This window comes from Solanum pennellii, chromosome 7 (genome assembly GCF_001406875.1).
Source record: "Solanum pennellii chromosome 7, SPENNV200".
NCBI classification, from domain to species: domain Eukaryota; kingdom Viridiplantae; phylum Streptophyta; class Magnoliopsida; order Solanales; family Solanaceae; genus Solanum; species Solanum pennellii.
Window position 1 is genome coordinate 71,230,255 of NC_028643.1, and position 20,558 is coordinate 71,250,812.

General features: G+C 32.9%; 3 protein-coding genes across 3 annotated transcripts; 1 reads left to right on the plus strand and 2 right to left on the minus strand.

Moving 5' to 3' along the window:
* The first annotated feature begins 5,431 nt into the window (after positions 1-5,431).
* LOC107025955 (cyprosin-like) lies at positions 5,432-11,743 on the plus strand. Its single transcript, XM_015226765.2, has 14 exons — positions 5,432-5,590; positions 6,543-6,907; positions 6,999-7,059; positions 7,882-7,976; positions 8,052-8,164; positions 8,337-8,505; positions 8,596-8,635; positions 8,755-8,819; positions 9,511-9,624; positions 9,996-10,060; positions 10,332-10,485; positions 10,566-10,685; positions 11,021-11,109; positions 11,414-11,743. The coding sequence occupies exons 2-14, from the start codon at positions 6,551-6,553 to the stop codon at positions 11,496-11,498; spliced, it is 1,527 nt and encodes a 508-aa protein (XP_015082251.1). The 5' UTR covers positions 5,432-5,590; positions 6,543-6,550; the 3' UTR covers positions 11,499-11,743.
* Positions 11,744-14,623: 2,880 nt separating this feature from the next.
* Positions 14,624-15,951, minus strand: LOC107024665 (mitogen-activated protein kinase kinase kinase 18-like). The gene has a single exon (XM_015225656.2). The coding sequence runs from the start codon at positions 15,702-15,704 to the stop codon at positions 14,724-14,726; it is 981 nt and encodes a 326-aa protein (XP_015081142.1). The 5' UTR covers positions 15,705-15,951; the 3' UTR covers positions 14,624-14,723.
* A 2,782-nt stretch (positions 15,952-18,733) lies between these two features.
* LOC107025501 (mitogen-activated protein kinase kinase kinase 18-like) lies at positions 18,734-20,546 on the minus strand. Its single transcript, XM_015226290.2, has one exon. The coding sequence runs from the start codon at positions 19,956-19,958 to the stop codon at positions 18,951-18,953; it is 1,008 nt and encodes a 335-aa protein (XP_015081776.1). The 5' UTR covers positions 19,959-20,546; the 3' UTR covers positions 18,734-18,950.
* Positions 20,547-20,558: the final 12 nt, after the last annotated feature.

Genomic DNA, 20,558 nt, shown 5'->3' on the forward strand with positions numbered 1-20,558 from the left:
TCACAACATACTAATGTATCACGCCACAACAATTTTAAGGGATTATTAGTAAATACTAAATTTGTCGGGACAGAATGTAATTATTGTATTACACTATGAGATTTCTTAAATTTATACTTAATTAAAAGGCATAATACATATATTGGACCCTAAACTTGGCTTCAAATTTTAACTTTGACCTCCAACTTTCATAATGCACAAACAAGCATTTTAACTATCCAACTTTTAAATAAATAAATAAATGAGTCCTACATGGCACAATATACGTAGGACACCACGTAGGACAAAAAATGACATGTAGGATGACATGTAGGACATGTGTGACTATTTGTTCAACTTTATACAAGTTTAAGTGTCTACTTGTGCACACCAAAAGTTGAAGGACATAAATGTGATTCGAAGCCAAGTTTAAGGGCATATTTATGTATTATGTCTAATTAAAATGAAGAAAGACATAGAAATAGGCATAATACATAACTGTGCCCTATAATTTGGCTTCAAATCACATTTATGCCCTTCAACTTTGGATGTGCACAAATAGACACTTAAACTTGTATAAAGTTGAACAAATAGACACACATGTCCTACGTATCATCCTACATGTCATTTTTTGTCCTACGTGATGTCTTACGTGTATTGTGCCATGTAGGACTTATGTGTTTATTTATTTAAAAGTTGGATAATTAAAATGCCTGTTTATGCATTATGAAAATTGAAGGTCAAAGTTAAAATTTAAAATTAAATTTAGAGTTCACATATGTATTATGCCCGTAGAAATATATGATGTGTTAAATTGAGAAAACAATACACGTGTTAACTTCTCTTACTTTAAGTAGAAGGGTATAGTCATCATCGTCGCTTTTTTGCTTTTTAATTTGAGGTGTACAATTGAATGAAATTGTTTGAATGATTTTATGCTTAATTAATACGGTTGAAATCTCTGATTGTGTGTTTAATATTATACTAAAAATAATTTTAGCGGTGATCTGAACAAATCTGAAAAGTCTCAGCCTCACATATTAATGAAGCTAAATGCTATGAAACAACTAATATGTTGACTTTTAAGTTAGATGATACGTTGCACACAAAGATGACTTATAAACCATCTGTAACTACTTGTGTTATTCCTCTTTTTCAACACCTTAATACAAATTTATTCATACCAATTTTCCTTCTAAAATTTTAATACTTATCTAAAATTAATGAACTTGAAGAAATGTCTCAATATCTTGGTTGTATATGACCACTGTAACAGAAAACAATTTGTTATGCTTTATCAACATTAATTTTTACACCAATCAAGAATTTGATTAAAGTGATGCTAAATGTTTTTTAATTTTCTAATTGTTTAAATCTTTTATAATTATCGATACTATATTGCTAATTTTTCGTTTTCTCTTACAGGCATCTAGTCATGTCGTTGAGATTATTAAGTTTGTTTGGTACTTTGGTTTCCTATTCTGATACTTGTGTAAGTTCTACTCTTTCTTTTTTGATAATTTTTTTCCAGATAAAGTTTAACTGTTCGTTACTTGATAAATGTTCATACTTATATTCTACGGTCTTCTTGCTTCTTAATTGTTCACTTTTTACTTTTGATAACGCTTTACCATCAACTAAGAATATTTTATTTACTTACAAAATCACCAATCTATTTAATTTGATTCTTTAAATAGAATTTGATGACCTGCAATTAGAGCTTTCAAAATGAGCTTGACCCGCGAGGCCGGTCCAACCCAACCTTTGAATTAAGTGGGGTTGGACCTAATTTTGTTGGCCTATTTAGGAACGAGGCTTTTTAGCCTTGCCTCACTTGGCCTGCTAGTCTCGTAGGCCCAACCCGTAAGCCTCGGAGGACAGCCTGTGGGATATATATATATATATATATATATATATATATATATAGAGAGAGAGAGAGAGAGAGAGAGTAGTGTTTTATTTGTAAAGTTTTTATCAATAAATATGTTAACAACATAAAAAATCAAGTCTTCTAAACTACCTTGTTTTTGTGGGAGGAATGTTTGAATGATTAACATTTTTTCGCTAAATCTTACGTTGACTATTATGTATTTTGGTAAGCATTCACCGAAGTGTGAAAGTTATAAATATATTTATGTAAGTATTCGCTGAAGTGTGATTCGTAAATGAAAAATTTATATATATTGATGTCCTGTTCATTGACGTCATACTCTTAGATACTCCTCGTAAGAGAGTAATATTGTTCATTTTTTGGTTGAAGGGCCAACACTTCCAACTCGTGACCCGCTTAGGGTTGGTTTGAACCGCTATCTTATTGGTCCTTTTATTAAAAGGGTCTGCCCCAATCCATTTAACTCTCTAGCCTGTTAGGGTTGGGTTGGGCCAGTCCATTTTGACAGTTCTACCTGCAATATTTAATTAAAAAAAATTATATATATATATATATATATGAAATATTTCATTTAAATTGCTTAATGTCTACTACTAACAATATGAAATCTTTCTCCTCTATATATTCTGTCTAATTGCTAACCTTTCTATTTTCTGTTCTCATACTTGTTTTTCAGAAAAATTTTGCAATAAGGTAAATCTCAAGTTATTGTGCTTTTGCCTATGTACCGCTTTTTTTAAAAATTTTTTAAAAACAAGACGTCCAGAGTTTCTACATGGTATGTTTCAATCGGCCATACTAGCTCCATTCTTACTAAATCTTCTCTTGCAACTACAAATATTTTTGTCAACTATAAAACATCAAGATTACTTACCACCACTATCTATTTTGTCTTTTGTGTACAAACATTTAAATACGTCTGAAGCATAGCCTAAACACACACGCGCAAGCACGAACGCTCACGCACACACGCACGCATGTATACACACGTTAAAAAAATACACACGCGTGCGCACACACACAGACACGGCCACGGCCACGCACGTGCTTGCACGCGTACATTTACGCAAAAAAAAAAATCTACTAATATATGTTGGAGTCAAATTTTAACTTTTTTAAAGAAAAAGAAATTAAAATTATGATTTTAATATTTGCATATTATCACTAGCTAACCAAGAGCAGCTCCTGTAGGACTCCCAAAATAAAGACTAATCGTTCTTCTATCGAGGGGAGTGGAGGTCCGCTAGAGAAAATGCATCAGATAAATTAGTAGGAAATAATGAAGGATAAGGAGAAAGAACATACACACAAAAATAAACCTACTGGTATATTTTTGAGTCAAATTTTTATCTTTTTTAAGAAAAAGAAATTAAAATTATAATTTTAATATATGCATATTATGACTAGCTAACCAAGAGCAGCTTCTGTGGACTCCCCAGATAAAGACTAATCATTTTTTAATCAGGAAGAGGGGGATCCGCTAGTGATAATGCATTAGATAAATTAGCAAGGAGTAATGAAGGATAAGGAGAAAGAACTTGAAGTACTAGAACAAAGCAAATCTTTTCATTAATAGATCGTGTCTGGTTAGGAAAATCCTTAAAGCTGCCACATATATGAAAAATGTGGGAATGAAAAGTATCTGAAAAAATGGGTGTAAGAAAATTCTTAATATGCCATATATACTTAAAGTTTATAGCGTTGAGTTTTATTTGCCCTAAATTTCTTATTATAAATAGGCTTTCCTTTTAGGAAAAGGTTTTGGATTGACTAATCCTTTTTTCTGGTAGAAAATGTTTAGGACTCTATAAATAGAGAAATGTTCCTTCTAACTTAATCAGCATTCACAATGTAGCCTTAAAAGATTTGACAGTTTTGGTTAGGGGGAGAATTTATGGGTCAAAAGCTTGATACGTTATCACTTGTGTGAACCTCCCATGTATTCCGAGTGAATTGTTTGAAACGTTATCACTTGTGTGAACCTCCCATGTATTTCGAGTGAATTGGTTGAGGTTGTTTCTCTCTGTATTTTGTACTCTCATATTTGTAGTGGATTGCTTACATCCTTTGTGGATGTAGGTCGATCGACCGAACCACGTTAAATCTGTGTTTTGATATATTTCTCGTTGTCTTCTTACTCGTGGTCTTTCGAGGTTTGCATTGCTAGCTTCCACATAATACCTGCTTATTTTCGGTTTACATATAGGTACTTTATCTAGAGTAAGTTGGAGGAATCTTGCGTGGAGTAATTCAGCCCTCCAAAATGGGTGTTTATTGCGTACTTGATAGCTAATGGTAAGGTATATAGATTGATCAAATGGTGGTTCCATTTGAAACCACGACGTAGGCTTTGCGAAGGGGCTAATGAAACTCTTTGGGCATCTATTTTTCCTCTGTCAGCAGCTGATATATAGGGACAACTACTAATGACAGGGAATTATGCGACCTAGTTGGTACTGGTCAACGGAGCGTGTATGATGGATAAGACGTCACTGTGGAATAAATGGTGCTCACTCTTATCGTTTATCGAATGACCTTAGCTGGATATATATATATATATATAGTGTGGCAGGAGCAAACAAACGAATGTTGTCTACAATTGTGAGATATATATTACTATGTTTTCAAGAAGCCTAAATTAGCTAGAGTCCTTGTTAGAGTTAGATAGGTAGTAAAGGAGTAAAGGTGCTCACTCAGAATTGGGACTACGTCCAATGACTGTTTGTCGTTCGTTAATTGCGCGTGAGTTCTCAATTTGGTTTCTTAATTGCCAAAAAATATATGTTTATATATTATATATATTTTTAATTGCGAATTTAATATAATTTGAAATCACATGTACAAACGTTGAAATCATAAATCCAAATGCATACTTAATATAAATCTAATTTTATATTGAATATCGAACATATAAACCTGTGTCACAAATATTTGTTTGTATATACAAATTTAAACACATATTTAATATAAATTTAATTTTTTATTGTGATTAATCTAAGTAAGGGTATTATTAAACAACCATTGACCCTTTAATTATGGAATAAGGTGAGGAAGGGAATAAGTTGCAGAATATTACACACTTCAAGGCTAAATTTCCCAATATGCTATATATAACTTCATACTTCCTCCCTTTCATTTTATACTACATTATTTTATTTTATTTTATAATTATTTAAAAGAGAATATCTAAGAATTTAGTTTTAAATAATTTTTTTTTAGTAAAATAATTTTTATTCACATAAATATTTAATAAGTTTTAAAATATTACTTTTAAATTATATTTTTTATTTTTATATATCGTATTAAATCAAATGATATCACATAAAATTAATATAAAAAGTAAGGAATTAGGCGAATATTTTTCATACTAAATCAGTTCAATTATTATTATTAGTGAGACAAATGAAAGTCTGGTGGAAGGTTCCTTCTCACTTTCCTCCTCTATTTTTTTCAAAAAAGAAAAATACAAACAATTTTGTCAAAATCACTCTCCTATCTCGAATTTTATTCGAAAGATAAGATCCCATTAATTTATTTACATGACGTGTAGATATTTCTATTAAATTTATTAACAATTTAATATATGCAACCTTGGGTTATGTGAGTAACCCAATTGGCTAAGTTAAAGCTCTATAAGTTGACACTCCATTCTTGATTTGTTCATTCTAGGTTACTCCTAAAAACCTAAAACTTTTCAATTTTTTCGGTGTCGATTCTCTGGTAAGCTTCACGAATCATCTTATTTTTCTCTTTTATGAACGTGATTGAGTTTCCCCTTTTTGTGTAATCAAGTTTTATGGTACAAGTTTGATCACTTAATTGATGTTCTTGTTGTAATTTGTACTTTTCTATGTATGTTCTTTACTGAGTTTTGGGGAAAATTGTATGAGCTGAGGAATGATGATACTGGGTTGACCTTCCCTTTTTGATCTGTTTGAGGTTAAAAGAATTTAAAAGATCATGTTTTTTTGTTGACTCAGGTGGGTTGATGCCTTGATGGTAAAAAGATTCAGTTTTTAGGGGTAATTTGAAATGTTGGCTTCTTTAAGGTTTTGTATCTGCATTGTGTATAGTTAATTGATGTGGGTAGGATGATTTTGAGATGATGATGATGATATTTGCCTTCCGTGGACTTTGTCTTTAAGGACTATGTTTGCTGATTGAAATGAAGTACTTAAGTTTCTGGTACTTTTTTTTTGTGAATACTTGAAGAAAATTGTTTTTGTAAATACAGAGGGTCTATCGGAAACAACTTTTCTACCTGTGTATAAGGCAGGGGTAGGGTCCGTGTATACACTGCTCTCCCCCATATCTAACTTGTGAGAAAATACTTGGTGTGTTGTTTTTGTATTTGTGTCATTGCATATTAATAACTTCTTTGAATTTCTTCAGCTATATCGAAGTGGTTGTGTTGGGAAGTAGAACTGTCTATTTCTTTGTTTTTTGTTTTCTGTGGTGTACCAGTTTTTGTGGAATTTGTGTCATGGGTCCCTATACGTTCGTTCTTTTTAAATTTTTTGATCGGGAGCTTGTTCTGAAAATTGAAGATTTAAAGAGAGACAATGTTTTAAGTTAATGTCTTGTTGTCCCAACTAAGTGTTGGATCCGAAAATGACAAAGGAGAGTGTGTACCAGTGGCAGATTAATTGACCTGTTTTCATGTGTTATGCAGTGCTAAGTATGGGTACTAGATATGGAGCCTGTTTAATTGCGCTGTGCTTGTTGCTTCTTTTATCCCCTTTGGTGTTTTCGGTATCAAATGATGGACTGGTCAGAGTTGAAATTAAGAAGAGGAAGTTGGATCAGACTAACCATGTTTTTGGGGGCATTGATTCTAATGGAGTGCATTCTGCACGAAAGTATCGTCTTGGTGGAAATGTAGGAGATTCAGACTCTGGTATTATTGCACTAAAGAACTACTTGGATGCTCAGTACTTTGGTGAGATTAGCATTGGCTCACCACCTCAAAAGTTCACTGTCATCTTTGATACTGGAAGTTCTAATCTTTGGGTGCCCTCTGCAAAATGTCATTTTTCAGTGAGTAGCTATATACTGTTGTTATTACTGATGCAAATACATGTTGCCATGTCTTAACGATGAAGCCTTGTGTTAATTTAATCTGATGCAGCTTGCTTGTTATCTCCACCCGAAATACAAGTCAAGTCACTCCAGTACCTACAAAAAGAACGGTATAGATGCTACTCATGTTTCTAGTCGGTTTCACGTTTTCTTTACTTCACCTGGAGTCCAACCTGAGGTTTTTGTTTATTTGTTGGAATTTATGTACTTTTTCTTTGATTGGATGTGTGCTGTGATTTTTTTCCATTCAATGAGGACAGACTGATAGCAACAAGTCATCTATTATTTAGTTAAATGACCTGATATAATAACAACTCCGTTAAGCTGAGGTTGCAAAAAAATAATTTAACTTGGAGATATTTGGAACTTTAATGTCAAAGAACAGATAAAGATCAAAATGGATTATTGTAGATGGTGATCTCCATTGCATGTTCACAAAATTGATGTCCATATATCTTATTTATAGTTTACTGCATGACATAGCATGCCAAATTTATTAGGAGGAGACTATTTATCTTATATGCTTTTTATGGCATTGCTTTGACACTACTTAAGTTAATCTGTTCCACTCTATCTTCGAAAAAATGAGAGAAGCTTGACAGTCGCAATAAACCATGAAAGCTGATGATTAAGTGCCTTCCATGTCTCCAGTGGTGAACATGTCCTCCTTTATGGTAGTTTGTGTTAAATGTAAAAACCATCAAATATTGCGAAAAAGTCGAGATGCTTGTCATGTTACTTGCCCTGATATTGTTAAATACAGAATGTTGACATTATATAGGCGGAAGATAGTCTATTAGGACAAAGCTCTATCATTGTCGAGATCTATAGACAGAAGAAGAACCTCTGCCTAGTTTGGCATTTATCCTTGTGAAGTTTTCCTGCAAATGAAAATAGTTTGCCAAATATCAAACAATTCATTCTTGATGCAGGGACATCTGCTGCAATCCACTATGGAACTGGATCTATTTCTGGATATTTTAGCAATGACAATGTCAAAGTTGGCGATCTCGTTGTCAAAGATCAGGTGATTATTGAATTGAAATGTTTTGGATGGGCTCTGTGAGTTTCTTTCCTAACCTTTTTTTTCTTTTTGGAATAGGACTTTATCGAGGCAACTCGAGAACCAGGCATCACCTTTTTGGCAGCCAAGTTTGATGGTATTCTTGGACTTGGATTTCAAGAGATATCTGTAGGGAAAGCTGTCCCTGTCTGGTATGCTATCCATATTTGTATGATAAAAAATTATTATACTTTCAAATTTTGCTAGATTTTCATAGTTATGTGTTTGATTATATGGAATTTACTTCTTTTGATCTGTTATGTTCTTTTAAATTATTTTCTTGCTTGAATCAATCAATTCTTGAGATATCTGTAATTTTCTTAGGTACAATATGGTAAATCAAGGTCTTGTTAAACAATCTGTCTTCTCATTCTGGTTCAATCGGAATGCTGAAGAGGAAGAAGGAGGTGAACTTGTTATCGGTGGAGTTGATCCCAAACATTTCAAGGGTGAACATACATATGTTCCTGTAACTCACAAAGGCTACTGGCAGGTGGATTTTCTATTCAAATTCTAAAAAATGAATATGCACCTATGCTGTGTACTTTTTGCTTGGACTGATTAAAGTATGTCGTATTTTCAGTTTGATATGGGTGATGTGCTTGTCGGTGGTGAAACAACTGGTATTTTTTATTTATTTATTGTTTGTGATGTTTCCTATGAAAATTAATGATTCTGAATTTGCAAGCGATTTTTCTTCACGTAGTCTGTGAAGCTAACTTTCTTCTCTTTTTCCCCCCAGGATTTTGTTCTGGTGGTTGTTCAGCAATTGCAGACTCTGGAACGTCCTTATTGGCAGGACCAACAGTATGTATCTTGCTTGAAATACAATCAATAAGAGCCAGAACCACAATTATATATATTTTGTCTTCATATCAAACTTTGAGCAAGTAACACTAACTTATACAGAACTGCAACATTCTTTCGATTAGCAAACTGCACACTTGTAGTTCTTCATGGTTTTCCTTTTAAAATCTGAACTTGCAGATTTTGTTGTGTATAAAACGTGTCTAAACATTTTCTTTGTTTACTGATTGCTTCTGTTAGGATCGTTAATGACTAGTAATATTTCCTCGAATTTCTGTTTTTCGAAAAAAATATTTCTCAAATTTCTTTTGGACTTTGCCCAAAAGCCGGTCTAGCCAGTAATGGAGTTGAACATTATAAATAAGGAATGGTTTTTTTACATCTAATGTAATCTTAGAATGCCTGATTGACAAGCTCTTCTTACCAGATGAAGAATTTTAGAGGTTAGGAGACTTGTGACCTGATCACGTACATTTAAGTTTTTGGACATTTATGTAGATCTCGTTATTCATAACAATGGAATAGGTGTTTTGGGGCCATGTGACTTCTTACTCAGCTGCTACTCCATGATGTTCAGTTTAAATCATCGAGTTCTTGATACATGTTTGTTTCTTGCTTATGGTAATAAATTCTCACCAACAACATGCATCAAAATAAACTAATTTTCTTCATTCATATATTCTTTTTTCAGACCATTATTACTCAAATAAATCATGCAATTGGAGCGTCAGGAGTTGTCAGCCAGGAGTGCAAGTCAGTAGTCAGTGAATATGGAAAAACTATACTGGATCTACTCGAATCAAAGGTATGACATCTGCTAAGTATCTTTCCTATAATATAGTGGAGCCTATTGCCACTTATTTGGCTAGGGTTTAGATCTGGGGATGTCAGGGTTCTTACACTACTCCTGTCTCAAACTGCTATTTTAATTTGTATTTTTTTCAAGATTTGTTGACTTATTGCATACCTCCATGTGCGTGTGTGCACACACATTTAAAATTATGGATGAGCGCACATATTGAAATTTATGGATGACATCTCTTGGTACAAGGTGTCTCCTCCACTGCATCAGAGTGTCTTCACCGACACCTAATTGTGTCAAGTTACTAATTTTGAGCAGCTTTCTGCATTTGATATTAGAATCTGAGTTCTGGTTTTCCCGTCTATGCTTTACAGGCAGCGCCTCAACAGATCTGCTCCCAAATCGGTTTATGCTCTAGGGATGGTGGAAAAGATGTTAGGTGAGGTTAAATACATCTGCATGTTCAACATTTTGCATTTGAAATAATTGTAATTAGAAATGATTAAATATACGCATGCCATAAGACTGGTATCTCATCAGTGTTATCAACTATCTTCCTCGAGTGATTACCGTTTAGAGAAAAAATGAATAATTTATTGTCTCGTGAAGTTGCTGCAGGTTCTACTAGCTGCTGTTTATTTGAACACATTCATCCTTGATTTTATTGCTGCATGTCTGGACCAATTATTAATGTTTGATTCTATATGCAGCATGATTATTGAGAGTGTGGTGGACAAACACAATGAGGCTTCGAATGGTGTGCATGACGAGATGTGCAGGGTTTGTGAGATGGCTGTGGTATGGATGCAAAACCAATTAAGGCGAAATGAAACTGCAGATAGAATCTTTGACTATATGAATAAGGTGAGGTGGATTTTATACATAATGTAAAGTGAATGTCGGTTAATTGAGATCTCAAGGCTTTATTAAAATCCCAACTGCAGCTTTGCGACCGAATTCCCAGTCCAATGGGAGAATCTGCAGTTGACTGCAACAGCCTTGCTTCCATGCCTAATGTTTCCTTTACCGTTGGTGATAAAACATTTGAGCTGACGCCGCAGCAGGTAATTTTTATCTGATCTACTGATGTACTTCGTCTCATTTAAGATATTGCTTCAGAGAACATGGGTCGAATAGGCAATCCATATCCAGCCAATTCTTTTCAAGAAAAATGGGCATTCTAGACTACCTTGTTTGTCTATTTTTTAACCAAGTGATGTTTTTTGGAGATTGATTCAACAGTTAACACTAGGATGAAGGCTCTTTACTGTCTTTGTTTTCCCCAAAATAGGTCCCGAAACAGAAGTCCTTGAAAAACAAATAACATGAACCAATCACATTGGCAAAATGCAAATATGCCGGATACCTGACATTCCTTTTTGTGTTTATTACTGAACAGTATGTCCTTAAAGTTGGCGAGGCTCCTGTTGCACAGTGCATTAGTGGATTCACAGCATTAGATGTGCCACCTCCTCGTGGACCCCTTTGGTACGCCTCTTGCGTCTCTATTTTTTGTTCTGCACTCTCGCTATTCCCTAGTGTGGTTATTTGACGCCACAATAATCAGCTTCTATGAATCACCTCGACGAAAATTTGCTCTCCCTCCATTCCAGATTATGTGATGTTATTTGCTATCACCCCTTTCAAATTTTGGAAACAACAGAGTATAATTTATACTATGCTAATATTCAGCTTCTTCGTCACCATTTATGTATACTTGTTTATTTGACTTAGATACATCTGCTTGATTGATATAGTCGATTAATTAGCTCATTATAATAATGTGGTACAGGATCTTGGGAGATGTTTTCATGGGTCGCTACCATACAGTGTTTGACTATGAGAATATGAGAGTTGGCTTCGCGGAAGCAGCTTAAGCGCCTCAACATCTCTGTGTTGTGACCCCGATAAGTATCACGTTGTCATTTAAACTAGAAAATTATCCGCACTTGTAAATAAATAACTGATGCTTGAATCTTTTTGCTGGATTTTTTAACAGCTCTTGTGTTATGACAGTAATTTGCCCGTCTATCGTAATTTCTGGTTAATTTGTAATACTAATTACGCAACGTTTTGGTTTGTGCCAGAAGAAAATTACTCATCAATATCTATCTTTTAAGTACTTCTTGGAGATTTAGATGAAAATAGGTTCAGTGTGTTGTTGTAAATTGATTTCAAGTGTTTCCTAGAGTGGAGTAGTTTTAATACCATGTGGGAGAAAAACGAGAGTCATCTTCAATTATTTTAGTTTATGGTAGCTTTCATCAGTACGAAAGAAGAAAACTTAAACATAACTAATAAAATCTGTCACGTATCTCGAAAATCACAAGTTTAAGTCGTAGAAATAACACATAACGAAAGCTTAATACATTAAATTGCGTTCATGAATTTCCCAATGATCACAAACCTTGGAAGTAACGCATCATCTCTTCACGTATGCAATAAAAAGTAAATTCTGAAAGGCGAAAGATGACCACTCAAATTTCTTTTTCTTTGTTTTATTTTTTTGGAGAAGGACGATGAATCATATATGTTACTTTTGTTGGATATTTTGTAATATATAAAATCTTAAATTGAACAGACATATTTGTTCATCGTATGTAAGTTATCAATCTAATCAAGTAATTTAATCACAACTGTTAAAAAGTAAAATGTTACTAGTAGTCACTAATAAACAGATCCAAGATAAAAATAGAAACAAAAGTTGGTTAACTTGCACTTCACCAAAAAATTGAAGAGGTGGATTATTTTGTTTGTAGAGTGAAAATTGCAGTTTTGGTGAAATTAGTTGCAACTTCTTTCATTTTTAGTTGAAAAGGCATTATATAAAGTTCTATATTTCTTCTTCAAACCAAACTCTATTTTTTTGTTTTCGACTCTCGTTACCTTCACTAGGTAAATATAAAATTACATACAAACCATTCTTTTCAGACTTATAGAATTACGCTGAATATATTATTAATTTATTTGCTAATAGTTCGAAAAAAAGAACCTTATTTTACGGAACGTCAAAGGTTTATACTTTTTTATCATTGGAAAAAAAAGTAGATCCACCACATTTTGCAAAATGTGACTAATGGAACAAAAGATAAAGAAATAATGTTAAAATTAAAGATCATGAGCTTTCGTGTGCAAAGATATTTTTAAATGATTGTTTCCAAAACCATAAACTCTATTCTATAATTGACAGTTTAACAATATTGTTAATTAAATCTTGCCTTTTTTTAGAAGTATTTTACATGTGAAAAAGAAAGTGAATAAATATTAAAACGCTAACAAAACTTAAAAGAGTCCTCTATACATAATAAGCAAAAGGAAAAAAGAAACGACCTACTCATTAATCCCCCCAAACTAGACTAAATTTGATCGTTAAACAAGTGTTTGCACACGAAATTAAAGTATACTTAGTTTTAATTAAAACTTTCATAAATAGTGTGTCAGGTCAATGTCAAAAACCAAATTATATGAATGGAGAAAGTAATACTATCTTTAAAAAATGGCTCTTTTCCTTTTAGCAATTTTTTAATTTTAACTTTCTATATAGCTTGTTTAAGGCTATAAGATTAATGAACATTTGAGTGTATTTGATATACCTTTAATTTATGATTATAAAATTTAAAGATCTTCTTTATCATCTTAAATTTCGTATCAAGTCAAAATAGATCAAACAAATAAAAATAGAGGAAATAATGTATTTTTCTCGTACGTGTGACCAACAAGGATTGTGGTGGAGTGATAAATATTGTTTCATCCTTAAATAGAGATCTTGAATTTGAGTCATCTGGATACACAATCTCCTTTCTTAGGAAGCGCTTTACCCAAATATGAGATTTTTCATTATAATATCTGATTTAATCGAATTTCAATGTGAATATCGAACGTCGACCTCATAGACTTACTAGCTGTCCCACCACAGAGACAGACAGCTTCTTGCTTCTTCCAAACTAATAGGAATACGTAAAGTTCACCACAGTCTGCCCAATAACACTACTACACTTGGCATCAACTTCGATATACAATTGGGGAACTTTATCAAACGTGAACAGCTCAGATAATTTAACTTGTTATATTTCTCAGCTAGATAATACTATTCTCTCCGTTTAAAATTATGTTTCTACTTCTGCTTTGATATGAAATATAAAAAATAAAGAAGGTTTTTAGATGTTGTGATCTTAAATAAAAGATTTGTAAAATGTATTAGAATTTTCTTTAATTTTTGTGATTTTATACATATTATATAAAATATTAAAATTATAAAATATCAATTTTTATAGTATGATCGAAAAATATAGTAGTAATATTTAACACCTTTTCAGTATTTGCGGTAGGTAAAGTATTTGCGGTAGGTAAATGGTAAGTGCCGAGGGAATTAAGTGAGGGGTGTTATCTTAAAGTATTGGTGAAGTTAGTCCACAAAAATATAAACGGATTAATAATTTACGTACTTATTTATCTATCTATTTTAAATAGTTTATTTCAACTTATCCAAAAATTGAAATAATACACGGCTCAAATTAATTTATAAAATATTTTGACAAAAACTTTTTAAAATTAATTTTTTTTGGAGAATTGATATAATGATAAGTTGGATGTCACTTAAATAAAAATTTTAGAGCCAATAGGTCGATCATAGGAGATTTATAATTTCAAATTTTAAAAAGTGTAAAGTGGTAAGAGTCTAATTTCATTCTTTCTTATTAATAAGGACCAAGAAATGGTCACTTTTAAATCATGTCCACATACATTTTTGTTGCGTCTACTTTTTTTTATCTTAGGTTTTATTTCCTTTTCTTTCTTTTCTAATGTATAAAAATTCCTTAAACCACTAATTTTTTAAAGTCTATTTCAATCTTTTTTTTAATATGTAGTAGTCGGTCACTATCTTTAAGTGATCATTATCCTTTATTTCTTACTGATGGCAAAGATTTCAGCATTATTTCATTAATATAATACGCAAAATAATGAAACTCAATATTGTTACTTTGCTTATATGGTCATGTGGTATTGAAGGATAAAAAGTAAAATATCATATTATTCAACTCTACATTACTGGATCTGTACAGTGTTTGTATAGTACAAAATTTACAGCAAGATTTCATTGTTCATGACTTAATTCTAACTGTCATCCATCTCTCATCATCATTCCATCTACAATTCAATTCACCTGAATTTGAAATTAATTCTCTTACCCTTTGCACAGGACAGCTAACTGTTTGTAATATCGTAGATTCTGAATTCCATATGTCTTGATCTAAAATGCTCGTTGGTGAACTCGTCACAAAATCTTGAATTGCCGTAGAATTTGACTCGAGAAATGGATGTTTGAGGAGTTGTTTAGCTGTCCATCTTTCTTTTGAGTTTCTTTTCAAGCATTTGTTTAAGAAATCCCTTGCTTGTGAAGAGAGGAATTTAGGGATTTCAGGGGATTGCTCTGAAAATGCTATTTTGTAAAGTAATGAAGCTGCGTTTGTCGCATTATTCCATGGCGATCCACCAGTAGCCATTTCAATAATTGTACATCCCAATCCCCAAATATCTGCTGCACACCCCTGTTCTTCCCCACGCGCCACCTCCGGTGCCATGAACATCGGCGTTCCTCCAATTGCCTCTGCATCACCGCCCCTCTCCGCCGGATCAATCCACCTGGCACATCCAAAATCAGCAATTTTGGCACCGGTTTCACCTAATAAAATGTTTTGCCCCTTTATGTCACAGTGTGCTACGCCTCTTGAATGTAAGTACTCTAATCCCTGTACCATTTGCTTCGTATAATACCCGATCAACGGTTCGTTCATCCGGCCACTCTGTTTTCGAATTTCATCGGAAAGTGTACCGTCCGGCATATACTCCATCCTAATATTAAACATGAGTTTATCCTTCTCTTTGGTAACATCATACCCCTTGTACCTAACTATATAAGGGGAGATCAATTCGGACAGAATTTTCTGCTCCTTTTGCAACAACTGTGACTTCGATAGCTCCACTGACTTAACAGCAAAAACTTCACCTGAGAAACGTGATTTGGCGGCGGAGACGGCAGCAGAGGAGCCGCGGCCTATGGTATGACCTCTGATCCAATCCATTTAGGAAGAAGAAGAAGATTGGTAGAAAGTGTAAGAATATAAGAAAATGCTCTGTTTTTGGTTTGTTTTGAAGCTACAATGGAGGAATATATATATATGGTGAATGTCCAGAAATTCCAAATTAGTTGGGTAGACCTTAGGTGGCCTCTTTTTCCCCTTTTACTCCATATAGATTGAAAATTGATTTACAACGTGGCCAAATGGTAATCGCCGTCCTAAGTTAGGAATTTTATTAAGTGTGTTCAATATATAATATATGTTTCGTATAATATTTCATATATAATATAATTTTTTCACTCTTAAACTATGTGGAGGTCGATCTTTATGTGGCCAATTGTGTTCTCACTACCTGCCAAAACATTGAAGTTGAAAGAAGTTTATATCGATTTAATCTTTCAATTTTTAGTGATTGAAATAAGTTGGATGGTGGTAGATTGGGTTATTGTGTAACCACATTTGAAGATCAACCGATAAAGGAGTAACTTTTCATGAGAGTTTTGAATAAAGAACTAATTAAACTTTTTACCGAGTTCTTGAGAATATTCCAATTTTTGGTAGGCATTGAATTTGTTACTACATGCTTATCCATCAAATTTACAATAAAAATTAAATATCAACAACAGGACAAGCATAAAGTCAATTGAAATTTTTTTGGCAAATTATAGTGTTGGGAAGTCTTTAAGGACTTTAGGAAAATAAACAAGAAGTGGAAGATTACAATCAAAGATATCTTTTCTAAAATCATGAGGATATGTAATCTTTCAAAATAGACAAAGAGTTAAAAAATTTAAATAATGGTTAAATTGTCAAGAGTCAACTAAGTGAAATGAAGACGAAAAAGGCAATTGAGGAAACAAAACGATAAATACATATCTGTTTATATCGAATCAATGCAACTTATTATCATGATTAAGTGATTTTAATAAAATAAAGAATTGCATTTATTAATTATTTTTAATTTATAGATTAAATTCTATTTTATTTTGGCTTTATGAAATTTCAACTCTGTATCAAGATAACAATCGTTAGCTTCACTAGCATCAAGATCGTTATTATCAGAGGAAGAGCCAACTTGGTGCTAGCTAGGGATTCATCCCAACACACCTTCAACAGAATATCATATATTGTTAAAATTATTTTTTAATGTATATATAGTATATGTCGAGTTTTCTTCAACTATAATATATATTTTTATTTTTTTCTGTATGAGATCCTCTTGGTGAAAATTCAAACATCGTCATTGCTCATTACCATCAATATCGTTAAAACTATTTCTAAACACAAGATCATTCCCTTCTAGAAGTAATATATTGAGATATTGCTTTTTCGTGATGCTAAAGTAAGAATCATATATACGTTAGAGAGTTTATTTAAACCATTCCAAAACACAGTGACAAAAAGTTGGCCTTTTAGTAAGTGGTTCGTAGCTTCTACATCAAGTGTATGAAAATTTAATTCAATGTGGCAAAGTGTGTTTTGTAAAAAGTGCAACAATCATACCTTCAATTTTCCACAAGTTCCTTATTAGATACCAACTTCTTCACTATTTAAAATGTGTCTTCAAATGGCTTGTGCACTAGGTGTGCGTACTATTAAAGACACACAATAGCAATACCAATACCAATGTATTATTTATCTACATAATTATAATGGAAATAAAGAAACTTCAACAAGTAGTCATGCTAATTTTTTTAATCTTTAAATATATATCTGTTTAGTCATAAATTTTCGATGAGATTTAAACATTTGTTCTCAAAAATTTTTCAAGTTTCAAAAAAAAATTGACTTTAAGTCACGAAAGTTATTTTTTAAACTTCAAATACTCAAATTTTTAATCTCAAAATCTATAACTAAATATGAGCTAATTAGAGAATAAATAGGTAGGGTTTAGTTTTAAAGTAAAAGCAAAAAAAAACAATAAAAAAATTGTATCATCCCTTGGCCTCATGCCATATGACGCAGTACTAGTTTTAAAAATTAGCATCTAAATCTAACAATTAAATATTATAGTAGATTACAAATCAACTACCACTAATTAATTGTTTAATTAATGGTACTCCATTTGCCATGCCATGCTGTCCCATTTATGGAGGCGTGGCTTGTGAGTTAGCTAATGATCATGCGAGGTTGGTTTAAACCATTTTTTAAAAATTCCAATTTAAATAACAGTTGCATGAATATTTAGAAAAAGAAATGGGAAGAAAAGTATACGATTTACAGGGCGGAGCTAGGGTGGTGTCAGTTTTCAGGATATTCGCGTGTTCTTACATTTTTTTTCCATAAGTACTATCATAAAAAATGGTATACACGCACCATTCGTTATATTTATCTAGATTATACATGTTCTTCACTAAATATATAGGTGTTATTATCTTATCTACTAATTCAGCATTTAGTAAGTATCGAATTGACCGATAAAATTGTGCAACGTGTCCCTATTACATATGTCCATTTTCCCATTAAAAAATGCACAACTTTAAGTTTTTAAAATTGTGTTTAGATATGCATTTTAATTTATTTATTATTGAAATTTTACGAATTAAAGTCCTAAAATTAGAGAAGGTGGTCTCAACTACTTTTTAGAACTTGAAAATTAGATTTTTAAAATCAAATAAAATTTCATAATCAAGAATTATTTTTTTTTTAAAAAATTGATTCCATATCTATGATCAACCGCAAGTTAAATAGATTCTCTTGAGGAAAAGGATATTACTTTGTTATTAAAAAAAAATATTACTTTGATTCCGAACTCTTTGAAATAACTGGATGACAGATGGGCTACTTATGTTAAACCTCATGAGTCACGTGTGACTTTAGCTTTCAGACAAATTTAAGCTTAAACTTGTCGTGTGGTATTGCTGAAAATTACAGATTCATGTATTTTATTTATTAAGTTGTAAAACAAATGAAATTTACTAGCTGAGCTGCCTCATTTTACACAGTTTTTGTGGCTTTTTCCAAACTAATAAGAATTACGCTATGAATTCGAATATACTTCGTTTCTCTAAAAGCAAAATAGCAGTATTACGTAAGGTAGAATATATGTGTCTATTTATTTAATTTTATATAAATTAACGTGTATACTCGTACAATGTCAGTAGGCTATTGGCTGGAGATAATAGAAACTCTTTTGAATATTAGTGCAAGTATCTGGAATTTTTGGTTACTATCGGATCTGTACACTGAATATTACTGTAACTAATTAGAACAGAACAAAAATTTACAGCAAGATCATTGCTCCATGAGTTATTCATTATTGCTGCTTCTAACTGTGATCCACATCTCGTCATCATTCCATCTCCAATCACATTCTCCTGAATTTGAACTCAAATCTCTTAATCTTTTCAGAGGAGAGATAACTTCTTGTAATATTGTAGAATACATCGTTTCTGAATTCCATATGTCTTGATCAAGAATGCTTGTTGGTGACTTCGTCACAAAATTTTGATTTGTTGAAGTAGAATTCAAGTTTAATTCTTCAAGAAATGGATGTTTGAGGAGTTGTTTAGCTGTCCATCTTTCTTTTGGATCTCTTCTCAAGCATTTGCTTAAGAAATCCCTTGCTTGTAAGGACAGGAATTTAGGGATTTCAGGGGATTGCTCTGAAAATGCTATTTTGTAAAGTAATGAAGCTGCGTTTGTCACATTTGTCCATGGCGATCCACCGGTGGCCATTTCAATAATTGTACATCCCAATCCCCAAATATCTGCTGCACACCCCTGTTCTTCCCCACGCGCCACCTCCGGTGCCATGAACATCGGCGTTCCTCCAATTGCCTCTGCATCACCGCCCCTCTCCGCCGGATCAATCCACCTGGCACATCCAAAATCAGCAATTTTGGCACCGGATTCACCTAACAAAATATTCTGCCCCTTTATGTCACAGTGTGCTATGCCTCTTGAATGTAAGTACTCTAATCCTTGTACAATTTGCTTCGTGTAATACCCGATCAATGGTTCGTTCATCCGGCCACTCTGTTTTCGAATTTCATCGGAAAGTGTACCTTCCGGCATATACTCCATCATGATATTAAACATGAGTTTATCCTTCTCTTTGGTAACATCATACCCCTTGTACCTAACTATATAAGGGGAGCTCAATTGGGACAGAATTTTCTGCTCCTTTTGCAATAACTGTGACTTTGATAGCTCCACTGACTTAACAGCAAAAACTTCACCTGAGAAACGTGATTTAGCGGCTGAGACGGCAGCAGAGGAGCCGTGGCCGATGGTATGTCCTCTGATCCAATCCATTTAGGAAGAAAAAGAAGAAAAATGTAACAAGTTTTGAAAGTGTTCTGTTTTTAGTTTCTTTCGGAACAGCAGCTAAGAAATATATATATAGTTTGACGCAAATTCGAATTTAATGGGATAAATAAAAAGAAATGGAGTAGTAGATATAATAAGGTGGAATTTCTAGAAATTCCAAATTAGTTGGGTAGAGCTTAGGTGGCCACTTTACTCCATAGTGTTTGAGAATTGATTTACAACGTGGCTAAATGGTTATGGCCATGCGGCAGATTGAGTAGGCTTAAGAACTACATTTACTTGCCCAATTTCTTAGCCAAGAAGAAAAACAAACCAGGTAACTCACTTTCACTTGTCGTTGAAACATTTTTAGCGGCTGTTTCTACCACTTCATGGTGTGTAGATTCAGGAGCCACTGATCATATCTGCACTACTATGCAGGGGTTTCAAGAAACGCGCAAGCTGATTAGAGGTGAAGTTAGCGTTTTTCAAGCAGATGGCTCTGCAGCTCCAGTTTTAGCATTAGGAAATATTACTTTTTCGTTTGATAGTGGTAGAGTTTTAATTTTAAAAGACGTTCTATATGCACCTGCTGTTAGAAGAAAT

What these genes read in the sequence shown, in the direction of transcription:
- LOC107025955 (XM_015226765.2), top strand. Translation starts at nt 6,551, where the DNA reads ATGGGTACTAGATATGGAGCCTGTTTAATTGCGCTGTGCTTGTTGCTT. An exon ending in CCTTATTGGCAGGACCAACA is followed by an intron (nt 8,820 to 9,510) that starts GTATGTATCTTG and finishes TTCTTTTTTCAG; the next exon opens with ACCATTATTACTCAAATAAA. An exon ending in TGGATCTACTCGAATCAAAG is followed by an intron (nt 9,625 to 9,995) that starts GTATGACATCTG and finishes TATGCTTTACAG; the next exon opens with GCAGCGCCTCAACAGATCTG.
- LOC107024665 (XM_015225656.2), bottom strand. Translation starts at nt 15,704, where the DNA reads ATGGATTGGATCAGAGGTCATACCATAGGCCGCGGCTCCTCTGCTGCC.
- LOC107025501 (XM_015226290.2), bottom strand. Translation starts at nt 19,958, where the DNA reads ATGGATTGGATCAGAGGACATACCATCGGCCACGGCTCCTCTGCTGCC.